Source organism: Aethalodelphis obliquidens, unplaced genomic scaffold (genome assembly GCF_003676395.1).
Source record: "Aethalodelphis obliquidens isolate GAN/ISIS:26980383/991018 unplaced genomic scaffold, ASM367639v1 scaffold6, whole genome shotgun sequence".
Lineage (NCBI taxonomy): Eukaryota > Metazoa > Chordata > Mammalia > Artiodactyla > Delphinidae > Aethalodelphis > Aethalodelphis obliquidens.
In genome coordinates this window covers 46,024,819-46,045,454 of record NW_020837950.1, presented here as the reverse complement: position 1 = coordinate 46,045,454, position 20,636 = coordinate 46,024,819, and the positions used below count along the sequence as shown (strand labels likewise).

The 20,636-nt window shown below is 36.9% G+C and overlaps 1 protein-coding gene across 1 annotated transcript in view; it reads left to right on the top strand.

Annotated features, from left to right (window-relative positions):
- Window positions 1-365: 365 nt before the first annotated feature.
- Window positions 366-20,636, top strand: part of CFI (complement factor I) — a 37,355-nt gene continuing 17,084 nt past the window's right edge. Inside the window, exons 1-6 of the mRNA XM_027103499.1 lie at window positions 366-544; window positions 12,716-12,995; window positions 14,832-14,985; window positions 17,794-17,960; window positions 19,055-19,168; window positions 19,313-19,423. Coding sequence (XP_026959300.1) covers window positions 488-544; window positions 12,716-12,995; window positions 14,832-14,985; window positions 17,794-17,960; window positions 19,055-19,168; window positions 19,313-19,423 — 883 coding nt within the window. The 5' untranslated portion in view covers window positions 366-487. The remainder of the gene's footprint in view (window positions 545-12,715; window positions 12,996-14,831; window positions 14,986-17,793; window positions 17,961-19,054; window positions 19,169-19,312; window positions 19,424-20,636) is intronic.

The following is a 20,636-nucleotide window of genomic DNA, read 5'->3' as shown; positions in this document are numbered from 1 at the left end:
GCATTTCTGCTTAGAGAAAATGATTTGATCACAGAACAACTTGTGAATGAAAGGAAGTGTTTTGGTGAGGATTTCTAATGTATTCAGCATAACCTTCAATATTATGGACTTTTACTCTTACCATTTCCTAGTTTTTGTCCTTAAAGAAAAATATATAATTCTATTTTACCAAAACATAAGAAATTTCTTCTAGTGATTTCTGTCTTCTCTAGAAAACAGAACGAGGCATTGTTCAGTATCAAGGTGGGGCATCAGTTTCCTCTTCAGGAAACACAGTCCCTCAGCCATTTACTGAGGACTTTTTTGGTTTCAGTTACGGTAAAACTCTGAAATTTTGCCAAAATCTACATGAGTTCAAAAGTACAAAGCTCTTTAGGAGGCGTGCTCTTTTTAAATATTTTTTCAGAGGTTAAAAATTAAATTTCAAAAGAATATCTGAGGTGCAGACGAGTCCACAGTAGAGATAAAGACCCTGATTGTCTCCAACATGAAGCCTGCTCATGCCGTTCTGTTACTTTTGTGCTTCTGCTTAAGTTTTTATGAGGTAAGTAATTCAATATCTATGCAAACTATTTTAAGTAGATATTTCAAATACTATAAAAATACAGAAAACATCTTAAGGATACTATTTTGACTTAAGGATCACATAGTTCAGTTGGCAACAATGACAGTATCTAGTCAGTAACAAAGATTTTATGTTAACATCTTGATGAAAGAGCTTTAAGAAATTGCTTTTTTCATATTGCTATTCTCTGTGCATAGAAATTGAACTGAATGAGAATTTTACTAATATAGATCTATATTTACAGTAATTATTAAATCAGTAAACATTTATCAAGCTCCCTCTATCTATGTGCAAGGTAGAGTGCTGGGCAAATGGCAAGACTGATCTCTTCCTTCAGTAACCATTTGGTACAGTTGTAGAAAGATGATACAAGTATGCCAATGAGGAAATAAGCAAAATTTAAATAATATATGAAAACACAAGAGAAGGAACTTTTAAAAGACATATATTTAATTGCCAAAAAATGGTACAAATGCTATCTGCCAAGGGACATTACGAGAGGAAAAGTCCCTTCCTGCTAGGAGGTCAGGGAAAGTTTATGGATCAAATAGGATTTGAGATAGGCCCATAATTCTGGATTAGATTTGATCAGTGGAGAGAAAGAAGAAGTGATTTTTCAGCCTGAAAAAGCAGCAAGTGTTATGGCAGAAAGATAGCACAGCACTGGGCTCTTCCAGATGAATAAACCTGTTTGATCAGAGTAGAGACTTTGTAGGCAACTCAAGGAGATAAAACCGAAATGACAGGTTGTAGGCAGTCTGAAAGCTGATCTATTAAAGTTAGAAATGTTTAAGACATTTTAGATACTTATTGATGATTGCCTGCTTTTGTGATCAAAGAGTTTTGAAACAATTCCAAAATTTGTTTTAATGCCTGTTTATAGCAGCAAATATTTAAAGAAAACTACCTAAGAAATCAGAATTATATACTTTGTTTCTTGTAACTTCTAAAATATATATTCAATGTTTATAGTACAGAACAGTATAGTATAGGTAAAGTAACAGTACAGTATAGTATAGGCAGAACAGTATAGTATAGGTAAAGTAAGTGCTTGTTGATTAAAATCGATTAAATTATTGTAGTCTATAAATGAACTATCATGTAGCCATTAAAATTGTGCTTTTATATTTATTGAAACAAAAAAGCCCTCACTAAAAATCTTATTTTTGTTAAAGAGAAAAATACACACACACACACAAATACACACATATAACTGCTTATATAAATGGCAATTTAAAAGTTCATGAAGGATGTATATCAGATAAATAACAGTTGGTATCTCTGAGTAATGGGATTGTTGGTGATTTTTATTTTATGTTTTATGCATTTATGAATTTTCAGAGTTCAGAAATTCTGTTTTATTCATTCTTTATTTTTCTTTTTAAAATACCAAATAAATATGTTACATTATAACAAGAAAAATTTGTTTTTTGAAAAAAAAGATATTTCAGCCACATTTTGGATTCCTGGACAAAAAACAGGAAAAAAAAAAAAAAAAAACCAAACCTGAATATAGTAGTTTTCACTTACACAAAGGAAAAGAGCCTCTTTCTTTTACTGAAAAATCATCCAACAATAAAGTTGTCTTCATTCCTTTAAGAAACAGCATTTTGAAAAGAGTTAATATCATATTTGTGAAAATTCCAGAACTTCTTAGAATATTAGTTTATAAAAGAAAACGGAATGACTTTTTATCCCACCTGCTGAGAAATAACCATTTTAAAATGGAGGTTACCATAGAGACAACATAAATGTGTTCAAAGAAGTTTTAAAATATATCTACATTTTCAACATGAAATAAAATATGTACAGCTAGGAGAAACGTTATTTTGAAAGCTGGGAGCAGATTTCCTTCTAGAGAATAAAAAGCCCCACTCCCTTTTTATATCAAAACATTCTGATGGACTGATTTGGAGTCCATTTTGATGGACTGATAAGCCACCCATCATATATCAATGATGGGTGGATTATGTCATTGAATCAATGATGTCAATGATGGGGCGGGCTGGCAGTGGGTTAGACTTAAGTTGTTCTGAATAGTGAAATGAGAATTCTGGTTTTATGGAACCTACCCAGACAAAGAGGTAAGGGAACTTAGGAAAGGATGGGAGAGAAACTCAGAGCACAGAGGGAGTGGCTGCTGTATCAATAACCAAAGGATATTAAAGAACAGGGAAGCCAGGTATTTCAGTCAATATGGTTACCTACAGTGATAGTACTGTGCTGTGACATAATCCCTGACTGAAACCTTAACTTTTTACTTTACCCTACAAGCATATTGCAAACCTTGGTTTATATGGGTAGTATTTTGGAAGGAAAGAAGTAGGGTGATGTTCAGCAGAGTGACAAAATGCTGGAAAGAGGATATGCACAGGAGGCAACACACAATGCAGAGAGTGATGTCAGCAACCATGGCAGAGTAGGCAAATCCAAACACTTGTCCCTCCACAAAAAAATAGAAAAGTCAAGCAAACTTTCAGAACCACCTTCGTCAGAACTCCAGTTATCAGAGGCCTACAGCACCCAAGTGAATGCTGAATGAAGGAAAAAGGCAATTTAAAAATGGTAGGAAAACTGTGGCATTTCTACTTGCCCTTACCCCATCCTGTTCCCAACTCAGTGGCAGTCTTAAAGATGGCAGTCCACATTCCCAGCATGGAACTCTAGTCCCTAGCTCTAAAAGGAGGAGAGCAGACTTTATTTAAAAAGAACTGTGTTTGTTCTAACCTACCCGGGGGCTACTTGAAAGACTGACACAATGTACTTGTCTTTGTTTCATCTAACTTGGAACTCAGAGTGGAAAGGCAGCAGACTGTTTCTCAAAAACATTAGAAAGCAAGCAAAAAAACAACCTACAGCCACCTGGGACAAAAGATTACAGTTGAGACATACAATAGGGTGCCAAAGCTTGGAAGGAAAAAGTTTCAATGGGAAATTAGTGCATTCAAAATCCCTGTGTATACTGGGGAATTTAGAAAGCAGCACACATGCCCAGGGCAGGATGCAGCTCAGAAAACACCTAAGAAGACTCTAAGCCTATACCTCCAGGCTCAGTCCAAGCATGAAGTAAAGGCTAAGACATAATTATAAATGTCCTGGCTAAGCATTGAAGGAGTGCCTCAGCACAGAGCCAATTTGCAAACCTGGGGGAGTTTTTTTGTTGTTGTTCTCAATTTGAGAGGTTCCTTTTTCTTTCTTTCCTTTCTTTCCTTTCTTTCTTTCTTTCTTTCTTTCTTTCTTTCTTTCTTTCTTTCTTTCTTTCTTTTCTTTCTTTTCTTTTCTTTCTTTTCTTTCTTCTTTCTCTCTTTTTCACCCTCTCTCTCCCTTTCCCTTTCTCTTTCTCTCTTTCTGGTTCCTTGTTTTCAAGGAAATCTTTGTCTAAACCCTAGCTGAATGCAAGGTAAAGGAACCAAGACTTCAGGGACCACACAAGACAAAAAAACAAACTTTACAAAAACAGTTTAGAAAAGTTAGTAAACAAACAGCTACAATGTACAGAAAGCAAGGGAAGCAAACCCTGAGGAGAAGAAAGAATTTGATTTCAAGAATTACTACATTATAATATTCAAAATATCCAGTCTTCAACCCAAAATTATGAAGCATGTAATGAAACAAGAAAATATGTCCCATTCACATGAAAAATTAACAGAAATTATTTCTGAGGAAGAACAGACTTTGAACTTACCAGACAAAGACTTTAAGTAAACTATCTTAAATATGTTCAAAGAGCTAAAGGAAACCAGGAGGATGATGTATGAACAAATAGAGAATATCCATGAAGAGACAGAAATCATAAAAGGAATTAGACTGAAAAGTATAACAAAGAACTCACTAGAGGGTTTTAATAGCAGATTTGAGCAGGCAGAAGAGTAAATGAACTTGAAGATTGTTCAATTAAATTATCCAATCTGAGGAACAGAAAGAAAAAAGAATAAAAGCCTAAGAGACCTGTATGATACCATCAATATATACAAAATAGGAATCTCAGAAGGAGAAGAGAGAAAGGGTCAGAGAATATTTGAAGAAATAATAGCTAAAAACTTCTTAAGTCTGATAACAGATAATGAATCTACAGATTCAGGGTGCTTACTGGTCCCCAAAAAGATAATGCTAAGAAATCCACATCAAGACACAAAACAATGAAGTTATTAAAAGCCGAGAAACAAAACAGAAGATCTTGAAAGCAGCAAGAGAAAAGCAACTCATCATGGACAAAGGATCCTCAATAAGATTAGCAGCATCTTTCTCAGCAATAACTATAAAGGCCAGAAGACAATGGGATGACATTTTTTAAGTGCTGAAAGAAAAGAACTATCAGCCAGGAATTCTCTATCCAGCAAAGCTATCCTTTAAGAATGAAGGAGAAATTAAAACATTCTCAGGTAAACAAAAGCTGATGAAGGTGCCAGTATACCTGCTCTATAAGAAACACACTACAAGAAGAAAGAGGAAAGATGGAAGGAAGGAAGGAAGGAAGGAAGGAAGGAAGGAAGGAAGGAAGAAAGAAAAACACTACAAGAAAGGGAGTCCTTTAGGCTAAAGGAAAGGACATTAGACAGTAACTTGAAGCCATATGAAGAAATAAAGAATTCCAGTAAAGGTAACTACATAGATAAATACAAAAGCCAATGTAATTTTATTTTTGGCTTGTAACTCCTTTTTATTTCCTACACTGTTTAAAAGACAAATGTATTTAAAACTTATAAATTAACAGGCACACGATGTATAAAGATGTAACGTATAACAGTAACAACATAAAAGGGGATGGAACCATACAGGAACAGAGTTTGTATATGCTCTTGAACCTAGGTTGGTATGAATTCAAACTAGACTGCTATAAATTTAAGATGTTAAGTATAATCCCCATGGTAACCACAAAGAAAATATTTTTTTAAATAATCAAAAAGAAGAGAAAAAAATCAAAATTGTTCACTACAAAAAAACCAACTAAACATGAAAGAAGGCAGTATGGAGGAAATGACAATAAAGGTATAAGCCATACAGAAAACAAATAGCAAAATGTCAAAAGTGAGGCCTTCTTATCAGTAATTAATTTAAATGTAAAAGGATTGAGTTCTCTAATAAATAGGCATAGATTGGTAGAATTTATTTTTTTTTTAAAAAAGATGTAATTATATGCTATCTGTAAGACAAATTTGTGATCCAAAGACACAAATGGGTTGAAAGTGAAAGGATGCAATGGAATAAAGCTAGAAATCAGTAACAGAAGGGAAACTGGAAAATTCACAAATATATGGAACATAAACAGCATACTCTTAACCAGTAGTCAAAGAAGAAATAATAAAGGAAATTGGAAAATACGTAGAGATGAATGAAAACAAAATACAACATTCTAAAACATATGGGATTGGCAAAACCAGTACTTAGAGGGAAGATTGTAGCAGTAAATACCTACATTACAAAGGAACAAAAATCTCAAATCAATAACCTACCTTTACACCTTAAAGAACTAGAAAAGAAGAGCAAATTAAATCCAAAGCTAGGAGAAAGAAGGAAGTAATAAATATTTGAATAGAAACAGAAAAAATTTTTAAAATAGTAAGACAATAAAATCAATTAAACCAAAATTTTGTTCTTTGAAAAGATCAACCAAATTGACAAACCTTAGCTAGACTGACAAAAAACAGAGAAGATTCAAATAAATAAGATCAGAAAGTGGAGACATTATTACTGACCTTACATAAATCAAAAGAATGATAAGAGAATACTGTGAACAATTATATGCCAACAAATTAGATAACCTAGATTAATGGACAAATTACTAGAAACATACAAATTACCAAAACCAACTCAAGAAGAAATAGGAAATCTGAACAGACATGTAACAAGAGATTAAATCAGTGATTTAAAAAGAAAGGAAGAAAGAAGGGAAGAAAGAAAGAAGGAAGGAAGGAAGGAAGGAAAGAAAGAAAGAAAGAAAAGAAAGAAAGAAAGAAAGAAAGAAAGGGAAAGAAAGAAAGAAAGAAAGGAAAGAAAGGAAGGAAGGAAGGAAGGAAAGAAGGAAGGGAGGAAGAAAAGAAAGAAAGAAAAAACTTCTATCAAAGAAATGTCCAAAACCAGATGGCTTCACTGGTGAATTCTACCAAATAACAACACCAAATCTTCTCAAACTCTTTTGCCCACCCCACCCCCCCAAAAAGGAGAGAAAACTTACTTCCTAAATCATTCCATGAGGTCAATGTTACTCTGATACCAAAGTCAAAGATACTACAAGAAAAGGTACAAAGCAGAGATAACGGCTACCTCCTCCCCACCCCCATATAAAAAATTCCAGATATTTCCAGTATTCTTCATTCCTGCATGTAGCTACATATTTTCATCTAGGATAATTTCCCTTCTGCTTGAAGGACTTCTTTTTTTTTTTTTAACATTTCTTGTAGTGCAGATACACTGGTGATTAGTTCTTTCAACTCTTGTATGTCTAAAAATGTTGTCATTTTGCCTTAATTTTCAAGTGATATTTTTGCTGGGTATAGAATTATAAGTTGACAGGGGTTTTTTTCTGGTATTTTTTAAATGTTGCTTCACTGTCTTCTCACTTGCATGAGACCTCTGTTGTCACCCTTACCTTTGTGCCTTTGCACATGGGTCTTTTTCTTTGGCTGTTTTAAAGAGTTTCTCACTGTTGTTATTTGAGCAATTTGAGATGATGTGCCTTGGAGTTTCCTTCATGTTTCTTCTGCTTGGGATTCATTAAGTTTATTGAATCTGTGGATTTATAATTTTTATCAAATTTGGAAAAATTTCAGCCATTATTTCTTCAAATAAATTTTTTGTTCCCATCTCATTCTCATCTCCTGTGGAACTCCAATTACACATATACTACGTATACTACACCACTTGAACCTGTCCCACAGCTCACTCATACCCTGTTCTTTTTAAAAAATTCTCATTACTTCCACATTTCATTCTGGATAGTTTCTATTAATAAATCTTTAGGTTTGTTAATCTTCTGCAATGTCCTATCTGTTGTTAGTTCCATCCAGTGTATTTTTATCTCAGATATTGTTATTTTCATCCCTAGAAGTTCAATTTGGATCTCTTATATATTTTTCTTGTCTCTACTTTTTGAACATATGGAATACAGTTATAATAAATATTATAATATACTTGCCTGCAAATTCTGACATCTATATTAAGGATTCCGGGTAAATTTCAATCAATTTAATTTTCTTCTCACTGTGGGTCATATTTTCCTGTATTTTTGCATGCCTGTATTTTTTATTGGATGCCAGCTATTAGGAATATTATCCTGTTAAATACTGGGTATTTTTGTATTCCTATACATATTCTTGAACTTTGTTCTGAGATGCAGTTAAGTTACTTGAAAACGGTTTGGTCCTTTCAGGTCTTGCTTTTGAGCATTCATAGGTAGGACCAGAACAATGCTCAGTCTAGGACTATTTGTTCCATACTACTGAGGCAAGATCCTTCTTTGTACTCCTTCCAATGCCCCATGAATAATGAAATTTTCCAGTCTGAATGTTGAGAACAAGCACTATTCATGGCACTGTTTGAGCGTGGGCCCTGTTACCTTGATTTCTATTGGGTGGTTCTTTCCCCAGTCTCTGGTAGTTTCTTCACATTTGGGTGCTGATAAATACTCAGCTGAACAATTAAAAGGGGATTGTCTACAGAGCTACAAAGTTCTCTCTCTATGCCACTTACTTGTTTCCAGTACTTTATTCTGTGAAGTATAACTGCCTTGGTCTCCCAAGACTCTCAGCTTGGTCTCCTCAAGAAGTCCCTTGGGCTCAGCTCAAGTTCCTCCTCTCTGCACCGCAGTCTGGGAACTCTCTGAAGGAAATCACATGGAACAGCTGTAGGGCTCACCTACCTCATTTGTTTCTTTAGTCTCAGGGATCTCTACTCTTCATTGCCTGATGTCCAGTGTCTTGAAAATTACTGTCGTCTGTATTTTGTCCATTTCTTGATTGGTTTAGGCTGAATAAGAACTAGGGTAGCTTTGGTACCCTTATAAGTCTATCTTGACTAGAAACAGAAGAATTCCCATTTAATTTTAATAATTTTAATTTAAATATCCACTTTTGGTTAGTGGCTATTTTATTAGATGGCACTATTAACAATTGCTGGGGTTGCTGAGGTTGAGTTTTTAAAATACAAATGTAAACTTCAAATGAGCACTTTTTAAAACTTATTCTTTAACAGACATTGTATTAAAAATGGAAGTTAATTCAGACAACTTTCAGTTCTACCCTGACATAGGCAGTCTCATATGTATTATGCATTGGAATTGTTCAAATTCATTTCAAGTATAGTTCATCTTCAAACTCTATGTTCTTACGTTTTCCTGAATTTATAATAGATTCAAAATAAAGTGTTGTCGCAGCGATTATAAGAATGAAGAAACAAAAAAAGTTGAGTTTTTCAGTTTTGTCATTCTAATGGCCATTTGGAATTTTTGTTTTCATAAAATAGTAAAAACAATGCAGCCTGAAAGGTGTAATATTTTTGTTTGCTGAGTGCAAACAGTAGTTCATACAGGAAATATTTTACCTAATATTAGGTAAAGATACTACAAGATACTATTCAGTATCTTTAAAATGAAATTTATTATTTTTATTAATATATTTAATTATTCTTAAACTGTAATATTATTATTCATTACTGCAACAGGCCTATATATAGGTATAGTTTTTCCTTTTTCATTAAGTATATGAATGTAATTTAAAATATTTGTCTAGTACTTTTTTCCTTATTTGTACCATACTATGAATTTTACTTTTTACTTTTTTATTTTTCACAAGCATGATTTTATATATATTTATATATGAAATTTCATAAAAGAAAATATTTGCTGTTTAAATTTTTCTCTATAATTTATTATTCATTTCTTTCATGATTTCTACTGAAAATAATTTTGTTCTATAGGGGGGTTGTTTAAAAAGTACCTGTTGTTTAAAAATATACTAGGCTTGGGACTTACCTGGTGGTGCGGTGATTAAGAATCCACCTGCCAATGCAGGTGACATGGGGGGTTTGAGTCCTGCTCTGGGAAGATCCCACATGCCGCGGAGCAACTAAGCCCACGTGCCACAACTACTGAGCCTGTGCTCTAGAGCCCGCGAGCCACAACTACTGAGCCCACATACCACAACTACTGAAGCCCATGCGCCTAGAGCCCATGCTCCTAAAATCTTCAGCTCCTAAAATGTAAAATTCTCCTCGGTGTTCTCTTTTTGTTTTTGTTTTTGTTTTTCACCATTCATTCAATGAATACCAGGCCCACCATGCCCCTGAAGAAAGTCTGAGCTAGGAGAAAGGACCTTTCAACTGAAATGAAAGTCAGAGTCTAAATGATGACCCAGAACTGGACATTGTAGTATATGACTGTTATATATGACTGTTCCTGGGACCAAAATTCTTTTAATCTTTCATTTTTGCTCTAAGAGTGACTGAAAACTTGATGGCACTTGCCCAAGTTTCTTTCTAAAGATCAAGGAAAAATGACACCTCAGAAAGGGATAAATTTGGGGAAAAAAATCAAGTTTTCTCTGCCTGCACCCAATTAGAGTATTGCTCTTTCAGTAGAAAGGCGATATGTAAAAGCCGACAGTCTCAGCTGTCAGGGCACTTAAATTTTGTCAGTGGAAGACACAGGAGCTAAGTAATTACAAAACTGTCAACTCTAATAAGTGCTACAAAAGAGGTACATGGAACCATGAAAAGTATGTAATTACTAGATTTTATTCTAGATCAGTGTGTCAAAAACCAGTGTAGTTAACGGCAAATGTGTCAAACTTCCTGGCTATTTGATAAAGTTTACTGAAAAGCATGTTGGATAGAATGACTTGCACAGCTTTTGCAAATTTTTGTGTGGTTTTTAAATGACTGGTTTTTATTTGTCTTCATCATAGCCCTTAAAGATCGTTCAATTTGTTTCTGCCCCAGCTTGCTGTTAACTGCAGCTGGAGGGCACTGAGCAAGGTCGGGGGTGGGGGTGGGGGCGTGTTATGGCTGGAGGCTGGGGAGACTGGACCAAAGGATGCCCATCCTCCAAAGGGGGGTGTTTAGGGGACAGAGAGAGAGCCTTGACTTTCCACAACTGGCTTTTGACCCAGTTGACCTATTCCCAGCCTTTATTGTATTTCCTCTGGATTCCTGCAGGTCTAATTGGCCTCCTGCCTGTTTGTCTGATCTGATCTCCAGAAAGATCTTCCTCAAATGCAAATTTGCTCCACTGTTTAGTCTCTCAGTGGCTCCCTGTTCTTGCTGTTCTTGTTCTCACAGTCCTGCCCGGAGCACCTCCCACCACCCTTGCCAGCTGACTCCTCAGTGCTCTCAGTGCTCATCGCAGACATCAGCTCTTCTTGGAGATGTTCTCAAGCCTCCTAGTCAGGCCATGGGACCACTGTCCTAATGGCATCCCCGGCCCACGTCTACCAGGGAAACTGTCAGTCAGGCTTGCCTGTCTCTCTTCTGGTTGGTGTACTCCTTAGGCAGGGATTTTTATCCCTCTGACCCTAGCCTCAGGCTGTTCCCTGGCACAGAGTGGTGCTTATCATTTAGTGAATTAATTGATGAATGAGAGAATCGTCTGTTTTCCAAGCTTCAGACACACATTTCCCTTTTCTACAAAATATCTCCAAATGCACATCCTTCAGGCATATCAGAATCAACAGGTCCCAAGCCAAACTCATAAATCTCTACCTTAACTTAATATCTATATCGATTAATGGCATTATACATCCTTACTAACACTCAGCCTCAAAATCTAGTTCTACTGTCAACCCCTACATGCATTAAATTGTCCAGTCCTCTTGCTTTTGCTTGTTCAAGTGTCTTTCCAAATCATTTTCTTGCTCCACTCCTGCTTCCTCTTCCTCCCCAGTTTCCTAACCAATGACTATCCCAGTTGAAGCACACAAGCCCATCACTTGGGACTGCTCACGATTCCCTAAATACATTGTGCACCATTCCTCCTGTGTTTTGCTAGCACCTACCCTCTGCTAACACCTGACCTTCCTCACCTTGCTCAGATGCCCCATGAGGCTGTTTAAAATGCCTCTGGGGGGAATTCCCTGGCGGTCCAGTGGTTAAGACTCTGTGCTTCCCCTGCAGGGAGCACGGGTTCAATCCCTAGTTGGGATACCCGATCCTGCATGCCACAGGGGGCAGCCAAAAAAAAAATGCCCTGGAAATACTTGTTCTCTCGCACTCTGGATCTCCAAGAATACTGTATCTTATTTGTATGACTATTATATCACTTACCCCAGTTATTATGCATGTTTCTATCTTATTGTCTAGATATCAAGCCCTTGGAAGACAGAGTCCATGTCATGTTCATCTTAGCAGGATTTTGCACAAAATAGGAGTTTAGCAAATGGTTTTGCATTTATTAATAGAATTAATCAATTTCATTCCTCAATTCATTCCATGAGACTATAATTACCACCAAATTTTCTACTCCTTAACATAACTGTCGAGATTCATTGATTTCTTCAAAGGCAGAATTTTATGTTGGCTTTTGAATAATAACAGCTCCCACTGATTTCATGCCTAGTACCTGCCAACCATTATACACATTTTATTTCTAATGCTTACAATAACCTTGCAAAATAGAAGGAAACATTTTACAGATGAGGAAACATGTTTCATGAGGGTAAGTAACTTGCTCAAGGCCATATAAGTGCCCAAGTTGAGACTAGAAGCCAGGGTTGTTTGATTCTAAAAACCACCAGACCACATTACCCTCATCTATACTGTGGGGTATATGAGTCTGTTTTGTTCCTTTCCTTCATGTATTCATCTTTTCTTTTTTAATGTGCCATTATATACCTAAATAATGTCCTGATAACATATGTTTAGACTATTTTTCTATTTTTAATAAATTCCAGGAAGGGGAAGCTTTTGGTACACAGCATCTGAAGAAGGTTATATCAACATTTATTTCCATGATTTGAGTTTAAAAATTATCTGTCACGCTTCCCTTATCAACGCAGAGAATTATCACTGATGAAACATGTCTTATACTGTATGCATTTCTTTGGGACGGTGATACTGATGACTCTGAATACCCATGTATCACTGGTCATTTGTAGCTCATGTATTCATCTTTAAAAAGATTTTAGTTTGTTGCTAAGCTAATGTTTATTTTGTGCTTTATAGTCCACTTCAACATCAGACACATCTCAAGAGGATCTCGTGGAGAAAAAGTGCTTAACTGAAAAACACACATGTCTCTCCTGCAATAAAGTCTTCTGCCAACCATGGCAGAAATGCATCGACGGGACCTGTGTTTGTAAACTTCCTTATCAGTGCCCAAAGAATGGTACCAGGGTGTGTTCAGTTAATGGGAAAAGCTACCCAACTTACTGTCAGCAAAAGAGTTTTGAATGTCTTCGTCCAGAGGCAAAGTTTTTAAAAACAGGAACATGCACAGGTGAAGGTAGGAAAAGCCTAGTTTATTTTGTAAGAAGAAAATTGTCTACTATATTTTCTATTAGAAAATACTTTTCCTATGAAATGTTATGACGACAACTCAAAATTCTTCTCTAGACCCTCACTAGTAACTGGGGTGATAACTAAAGAAATTAGGGGATCATCAGAATCTAGCCAGCCCTTGAGTCTAGAGCATGAGGCCCTGAGGCTGGTCCTTCCCCTCAGTGCCTATGCCACTCTCTGCTGCCCAGCCCTTCAAAATTATCCGCACTCTCACTTCTGCTTGGCTAAAGGGATTATTCCCAGAGCTGTTGAGTTGGTTCAGAACCCAGTGAAAAGGGCTTTGCGGGAGACTGGTACTGGTATGGAACCCCTTTGAACCCCAGCCCCAATCATTTCTTCCAGCATCCATCCCACCAGTCCCTACCCCTTTCCCTAGCCCCAACCCATCAGCCCTGATCCAAGGTTTAGCTCAGGCCATTGCTGGCCTAGGATATACTCCAACCTAGCAAACTTGGCACATCAGATCAGAGAGCTTGTCAAGACTTCATCCAGGTGCCTAATGTAGTGAGGAGGTCTGGGACCCTAATATGTAGATTAGCAGAGCGCTTAAGATTTAAGGGTCTCACTGTCAGTCAGATTTAGTTGTAAGCCCCTCCAAGCCCCACCTCAATTACTGCAAACTCTGTGGCCTCTCTGGAATGCAGTTTTCACATCTGTAAAATGTGAGTAACAGTAGTTCCTAACTCATAAGACTCTTGTGAAAATTAAATAACATGATGTATGTAAAGCTCTGTGACTAGTACACAGAGAGCACTCATGAAATTTTAGCTATGACAGCAAACCTTAAGCTCGTTGTCTTCTGATATGAATTATCACAGACATTTCATGAATTTACAGAAGAATGCTTAAAATGTTCTTTTTAAAGTTACCATGTTGTATGCCAGCACACAGTAGCCCAAATATTTTTGTATTGCTGAGTTAAGATGTTAAGGTCCTGTGGAAGAGGAAGAAGAAAGTCCTGTGATTGAGTCCATCTCTCTTCCTTGTTGGAGAGGACGAAAGCAACTGTGGAGATTATTTTGTCAGGGTCAGACTTCTGTTCTCTTGAGGCATGAAATGTCTTAAATATATGAGAATACATAAACCTTTCTTACATTTTCATTATTTGCTTGGCTAACTTTTAAGAGCACAGATTTTGGAGTCAGATCAATATAGCAGGTTCAGATTCCTGGCTTCAGTCCTTGAGCAAGTAACTTAATCTCATGTATAAAAATGGATAAATTTAGATTCCTCACGTGTAAAAATGGGGATAAATATCACCCTAATCTTCATAGGGTTGATATGAGGATTTTATAGTACTTTTTTTTACAACTGGGTAGCACAGCCACTGACACATAATAAGCCCTCATAAAATGATTGCTTACCATTTGTTAAAATCTTCATGGTGGGTCTTCCCTGGTGGCGTAGTGGTTAAGAATCCGCCTGCCAATGCAGGGGACACGGGTTCAACCCCTGGTCCGGGAAGATCCCACATGCTGCGGAGCAACTAAGCCCGCGAGCCACAACTACTGAAGCCCGTGCACCTAGAGCCCGTGCTTTGCAACAAGAGAAGCCACCGCAATGAGAAGCCTGCGCACCACAACGAAGAGTAGCCCCCGCTCACCACAACTAGAGAAAGCCCGTGCCCAGCGACGAAGACCCAACGCAGCCAAAACAAGAAAAAAATCTTCATGGTGTTCAAAGTTAATTAGAAATTATGTATTTTATTACTTTAGAGACTTAATCAAGAGGAGGAAGAGTGCCTGAATATTGCTCACTCTTTTTTTTTTTTTAATTTTAGAAGAATTTAGTGTTTCCTTGGAGAGTGAAAAAGGACATTCAGAAGGAATTGTTGAAGTAAAACTTGTAGACCAAGATAAAAAAATGTTTGTGTGTGGAAAAAGCTGGAGCATTACACAGGCCAACGTGGCCTGCCTTGACCTTGGATTTCCACTGTGAGTGCTTCGTGTCACTGAATTTCCCCAGGGCTGATTTGATTATTCCAACTTTTTTTTTTATTTTTGATTACCCTATCTTTCTGTGCCTCAACTTCATCAACTGTAACCTGAGCATATTAACTGCCTGTCATGAGGATGAAGTTTGTTTATGCTCAACTAGCACTTAGAACACTGCTGAGCACCCAAAGTTTGCTCAGGTATCTGGATGCAATCCTTTGCCCATCTGTAGACTTGCAAATACATTCACCATCATCTCTATTCACCTATGATTACGTCCACTCCTTCATACCTAATGTTGTTTATATATGCCTTCTCTCTTTTTTTTCTCAACCTTGCAGAGATGTGTCTATTTGATTAGTGTTTTTGATTTTTGTATTTGTAAATTTTCTTTTGTTTCTTTATTTTCATTAACTTTTATCTTTGGCTCTCTCTCTTCTTTTCCCTATTGTATTTTTTCCAATTCTTTTAGTTTTTCTTATTTTCTAATGTAAGCATTTAAGGTACAAATTTCCCTCTAGGTAATGCTTCATCTGCATGCCATAACCCTCTGTAAGTGGATATTTTATTTATTGTTCAGTTCAAAATATTTTCTCATTTTCAATATAATTTCTTCCTTGACTCATACATAATTTAGAAGTTTCTTTTTTTACATTCCTAATGAGTATATTAGTTCGCTTTTGGTTAACTTTTTTATATAGATTTACCATTTAAGTTTATTGTGGAGAGAGAATGTCTCCATATGATGACAATTGTTTAAATATTTTTTTGAGACTTGCTTTGTACTGAGTATATTTTAAATGCTTCATGTGCAGGGTTCTGCATAATAGATGTGTTATCCATTAGAAAGCTTGTTGATTGCTTTATTCAAATAGTTTCCCATTTATTTACTTACAAGTTTTCTATGCTTTTATCTTTTAAGTGTGTCCCTTATAAACAACACATATCTAGATTTTAAAAAAAAATACAATATGACAATAACTGTCTGAAGAGTTTAGTCCATTTACATTATTGTGATTATTTACACTGTTGAATTTATTTTTCCTGTCTTGTTTTGGGCTTATTAGTTACCCTGCTTTTTCTGTCCTCTTGTTTCTTCCTTTTTAAATTTCTATTAGGTTAATAAAACTGTTGTTGTTGTTTCTTAATCTTCTCCTTTTTCTTCTTCTAATTTGTTTGAAAATTATATACATCCTATTTCTATTCCTTTAGCGGTTATCTTTACATTTATACTATGAACCCTTAACTTAGAAAGTCCTTGGCCTCTTCAGGAATAATATCAATACAAAGAATGGCATTACCGTGTCAAGTTTCCAGTATTTTGTTCAACCTTATTTTTATATATTCCTGAAGTTAATTGCTATCATTATATAATAAGCAATTATCATTACTTTTGTTCAGTCAGTGCTTACTCAGATGTACTTCATGTTTACCAACTTCCTGGTTTGTTGTTGCTTCTTTCATCTCACTTCTTTGTTCTGGCTTCAATTTTCTTCTTCCTAAACCACATCTGCTAGTAGTTCATTAGTGAGAGTCTCTTATGATTAAATTGAGCCATAGAGTATTTCTTATTTTCGACAGTTTGTGACCTACAACCTGTGATTCAACCTAATGGAAAACTCTCTCACTCTTTGATCTCCCAATTTTTGTTCTTATATTTTGTATAAGCTCATGAACAGACTTCTCTGATTTTAGCCAGTGGGTATTTCCCTTAATTCCTTAAGAGTTCATTGAGAACATTTATCTAGTCCTTTTAGATATTTATAGGTTGAGAGGTTTTACAGATTATTCACGTGTCAGATTGCCCCAAATGGCTCCCATCTGTTCTCATATTTCGATGTGGTTTGGCACAGTTTCATGACCACTATATCTTCATTAGGGATCTGAACTTCTTTGTTCCATTTAATTGCTCTCTTTTTCCCTTTCATTGTAATTTATCTGATATTTATATTGCCATTACTGCTTAATTTTTGTTTACATTTGCCTGATGCATCTTTGCTCAACCTTTTATTTTTAACCCATTTTCCCCATTAACTTCTAGAGAAAAGCAGGGAGCAATTGAATGTGCTGGAAGAATAGCTCACTGTAACTCATCATCTCTAGGATATCGGGTCACTGAGGTAGCCTCTTAGCTACACAAATTCTGAACAAACTGAGAAGTCCAAGCAATGGCACATAGATGTCAAAATATCACTTAATACTGTCAAGACTGAATTGAGGATGTAGCTTAGCGTAAAAGCAAAATGGACCTGCTAGAATCAAACTAACTGAACCTCCCTGATCCCAGGCAACAATGGGGCCAACCAGGTAAGACTTACAGCATTCGGCAGGTGAAGAGGACCCAAAAGGAAAAAATGGAAGAGCTGGGCTGACCTTTCCTGGTTTACATTTCCAAAATTCCCTGATAAAATTAATCCACTCCCTTCCTGGAGAGAACAGGAGTTAAGCCGTAGAGAGAGGCCAAGAATGACACATCTCAGGTTGGAAAGAAATCAGCAGTGTGGACGAAGAGGCATTCCTCCTTAACAAGAAACAGAGGAGAGGAAACCAATATTTGTGGGTGCTTGCCATGTTTTGAACTTTGGCCAGTCAGTTTAAACTGATTGTTAATCTTTGCAAAACTCAATGAGGTAGTTATGTTCCCTGTTACAGGTGAAGATATTGAAGCTCAGAGAATTTAAGCATATTGCCCAATCTACCACCCTTATGTAGAAAATAAGAGGAAATAGTCCTTTACCTCCTACAGTAAAGTTATAAATACAAAGTACTAATTATTCTACCTTACTGTTTCATTTATTTGATTTGCAGAGGTGCTCTTGATACTCAAAGCAGAGATCGTCATGTAAATTCCACTGAATGTCTACACGTGCATTGTCGAGGATTTGAGACCACTTTGGCTGAATGTACTTTTACTAAGGGACTAACTAGCAGTCCCGAGGGTTTGGCTGGTGTGGTGTGTTACACAGGGAGTGAAGGTTAGTGGAGAACTGGCCTGATAGTTTCCCTTCCTTCAAAGGTGTTTATTTCACGTCAAGTCTGTAGTAAACAAACAAATGACAGATACCCTCTTGCCAGGGAAACACAATGGCAAAATCATATTTTGGGTTTTAGAGCCGAAATGGGTGCTCTTCCCCTATTATACCTTTTTTGCCATTCAAATATTACTTCTATCCAGGTTCCTATATGGGAAGTAAAGTTGCTTGACTCCCCTTTGATTCCTTGAATATATGGATTAAAGTTGATGCAGCAAACACAAGTTAATAAAACATTAGAAGAAACTCAGCATCTCCCTCGAGAGGTCCGGCCGATTACACATGCCTTTAAAATGGTTAAGTGACCACATCTGTGCCTCAGGCAATCATTGCCACTTTTCTCCTTCATGCTGACCTTGGAATATTTTTGCCATATATACAGTATTAAAGACCAAAGCCTTTTTTGGTGCTAAAAAATAAGTACCATCAAAATGTAAACAGCACTGCCAAGTAAGCCTCAGGATGGGGGTGGGGGATAAAGCAGTAGCGTGAAAGGAGTGGATGAGCACCAGAGTTCGCCAGTGTCAGCAAGGGCTCCTGAGTCCCGAAACCGCTGCCCCATCTCGGCGAGCAGAGACCTCCACAGTGAATGCTGGTTTTCAGAGATTATAAAAGGGCATCCACAAGCCAGCTTTGGCGTTTAGTTTCCTTATTTTTTTTTTTTTTTTTTTGCTGTACGCGGGCCTCTCACTGCTGTGACCTCTCCCGTTGCAGAGCACAGGCTCCGGACGTGCAGGCTCAGCGGCCATGGCTCACGGGCCCAGCCGCTCCGCGGCATGTGGGATCTTCCCAGACCGGGGCACGAACCCGCGTCCCCTGCATCGGCAGGTGGACTCTCAACCACTAGCGCCACCAGCGAAGCCCCTAGTTTCCTTATTAATCATATATACTATGTCAATGCTACCACCCATACATTTTATATCATTTTTTATTTGTGCCTGGTTTTATCTGCAGGTCCCCATTAATCCAAACATGTGATAAAGATGTCACCCACAACTCCACAGATAAATTTCACAAAGATAATTCCTACTTTACAGTTTCTCCAACAAACGACTCCTTTCAGTGTGTGAATGGGAAACACATTCCTCAGAAGAAGGCCTGTGATGGTGTCAATGATTGTGGAGACCAGAGTGATGAGTTGTGCTGTAAAGGTAGAAATGAATCTAGCCTTTAAACTCTCAAAAGCATTCTTCTGACTAAGAAAGTAGAAGCAACTTTACCATTGAATTAAGATTCCATCTCATTCCATTTTAAGAATGAAAAAACACACCCCTCTTGTATTTATGTTTGCACAGAGTGCCGAGGTGAAAGTTTTTTCTGTAAATCGGGTGTTTGTATTCCAAAGCAGTATAAGTGCAATGATGAGGTGGACTGCATTACTGGAGAAGATGAAATTGGTTGTGAAGGTAATTTAAAGTTTCATGGTTACTTTTTTTCATTATTTGACCCAGGGGTTTTAGCAGGCTTTGTAATTATTGCCTAGAGCCAATTCATCAATAAGGACTATAAAATGGCTATTTCATTTTTAAAATTTTTATTGAAGTATAGTTAATTTACAATGCTGTGTTAGTTTCAGATGTACAGCACAGTGACATATATATATATATATATATATATATATATATATATATATTCTTTTTCAGATTGTTTTCCCTTATAGGTTATTACAAAATATTGAGTAGATTTCCCTTTGCTATACAGTAGGTCCTTGTTGGTTATCCATTTTATATATATAGTAGTGTGTACATGTTAACTCCTAATTTATCTCTCCCCCCTTCTCTTTAAAAATGGCAATTTCTAACTCAACATTCCTTCTGCATTTATTAACTGGAATTCTATAGAGAAGAACTATTTTGTTTTCACGAAATTCAGTTCATCATAGAAAGGGAGAATGATATAATTCTTTCCCTTTACTTACCAAGTTTCAAAGCAGTGAGTAGGCGCTCTTTGCTTTTTGGTGCTCATTGGAAAACCTCCAAAGGTGGAAAATATTTACTAGGTACCTACTGTGTCCCACACAGACTGACTTCCTGCTCCCATTGATGCTTTCTGGAGGAAACATCTCCCTAAGTTAATATATTCATTCATCTACTCAACGGATATTTATTAAGTTCTTACTATGTGTGCCAGGTCCTGTTCCAGATGCTGGGGTTACAATAGTGAATAATATTTCAAAATCCCTGCCCCTCATGGATCTTATATTCTAGTGGAGGAAGAGAAACAATAGAGAAATAAGTAAAAATATCTAGTAAAATAATAAGTACTAAGAAAAAAAATAAAGCAAGCAAGGAAGATGTCAAATGTCCCAGGGAGGGGGGTAGCAGTAAGTTCTGAAATTTTAGGTAAGGCGGCTTGGGAAGGCTCGCACACTATTACTTTTAGGCAAAGCGCCGAAGGAAAAGATGGAGCCAGCCATGCAGACGTCTGCGGAAGAGTATTCTAGGCAGAGGCAACAACCAGTGTAGTGTTCCTAAGACAGGACCATTCCAGTATGTTTGAGAGCCAATCAGCAAGGAGGCTAGTGCGGCGGGTATTCCAGGTGGGGTTAGTGGGTTAGAAGACAAGCAGTGGGAGAGGTTGGAGCGGTGCTTGGGTGGAAGGTCAAGGCAGATCCAGTGA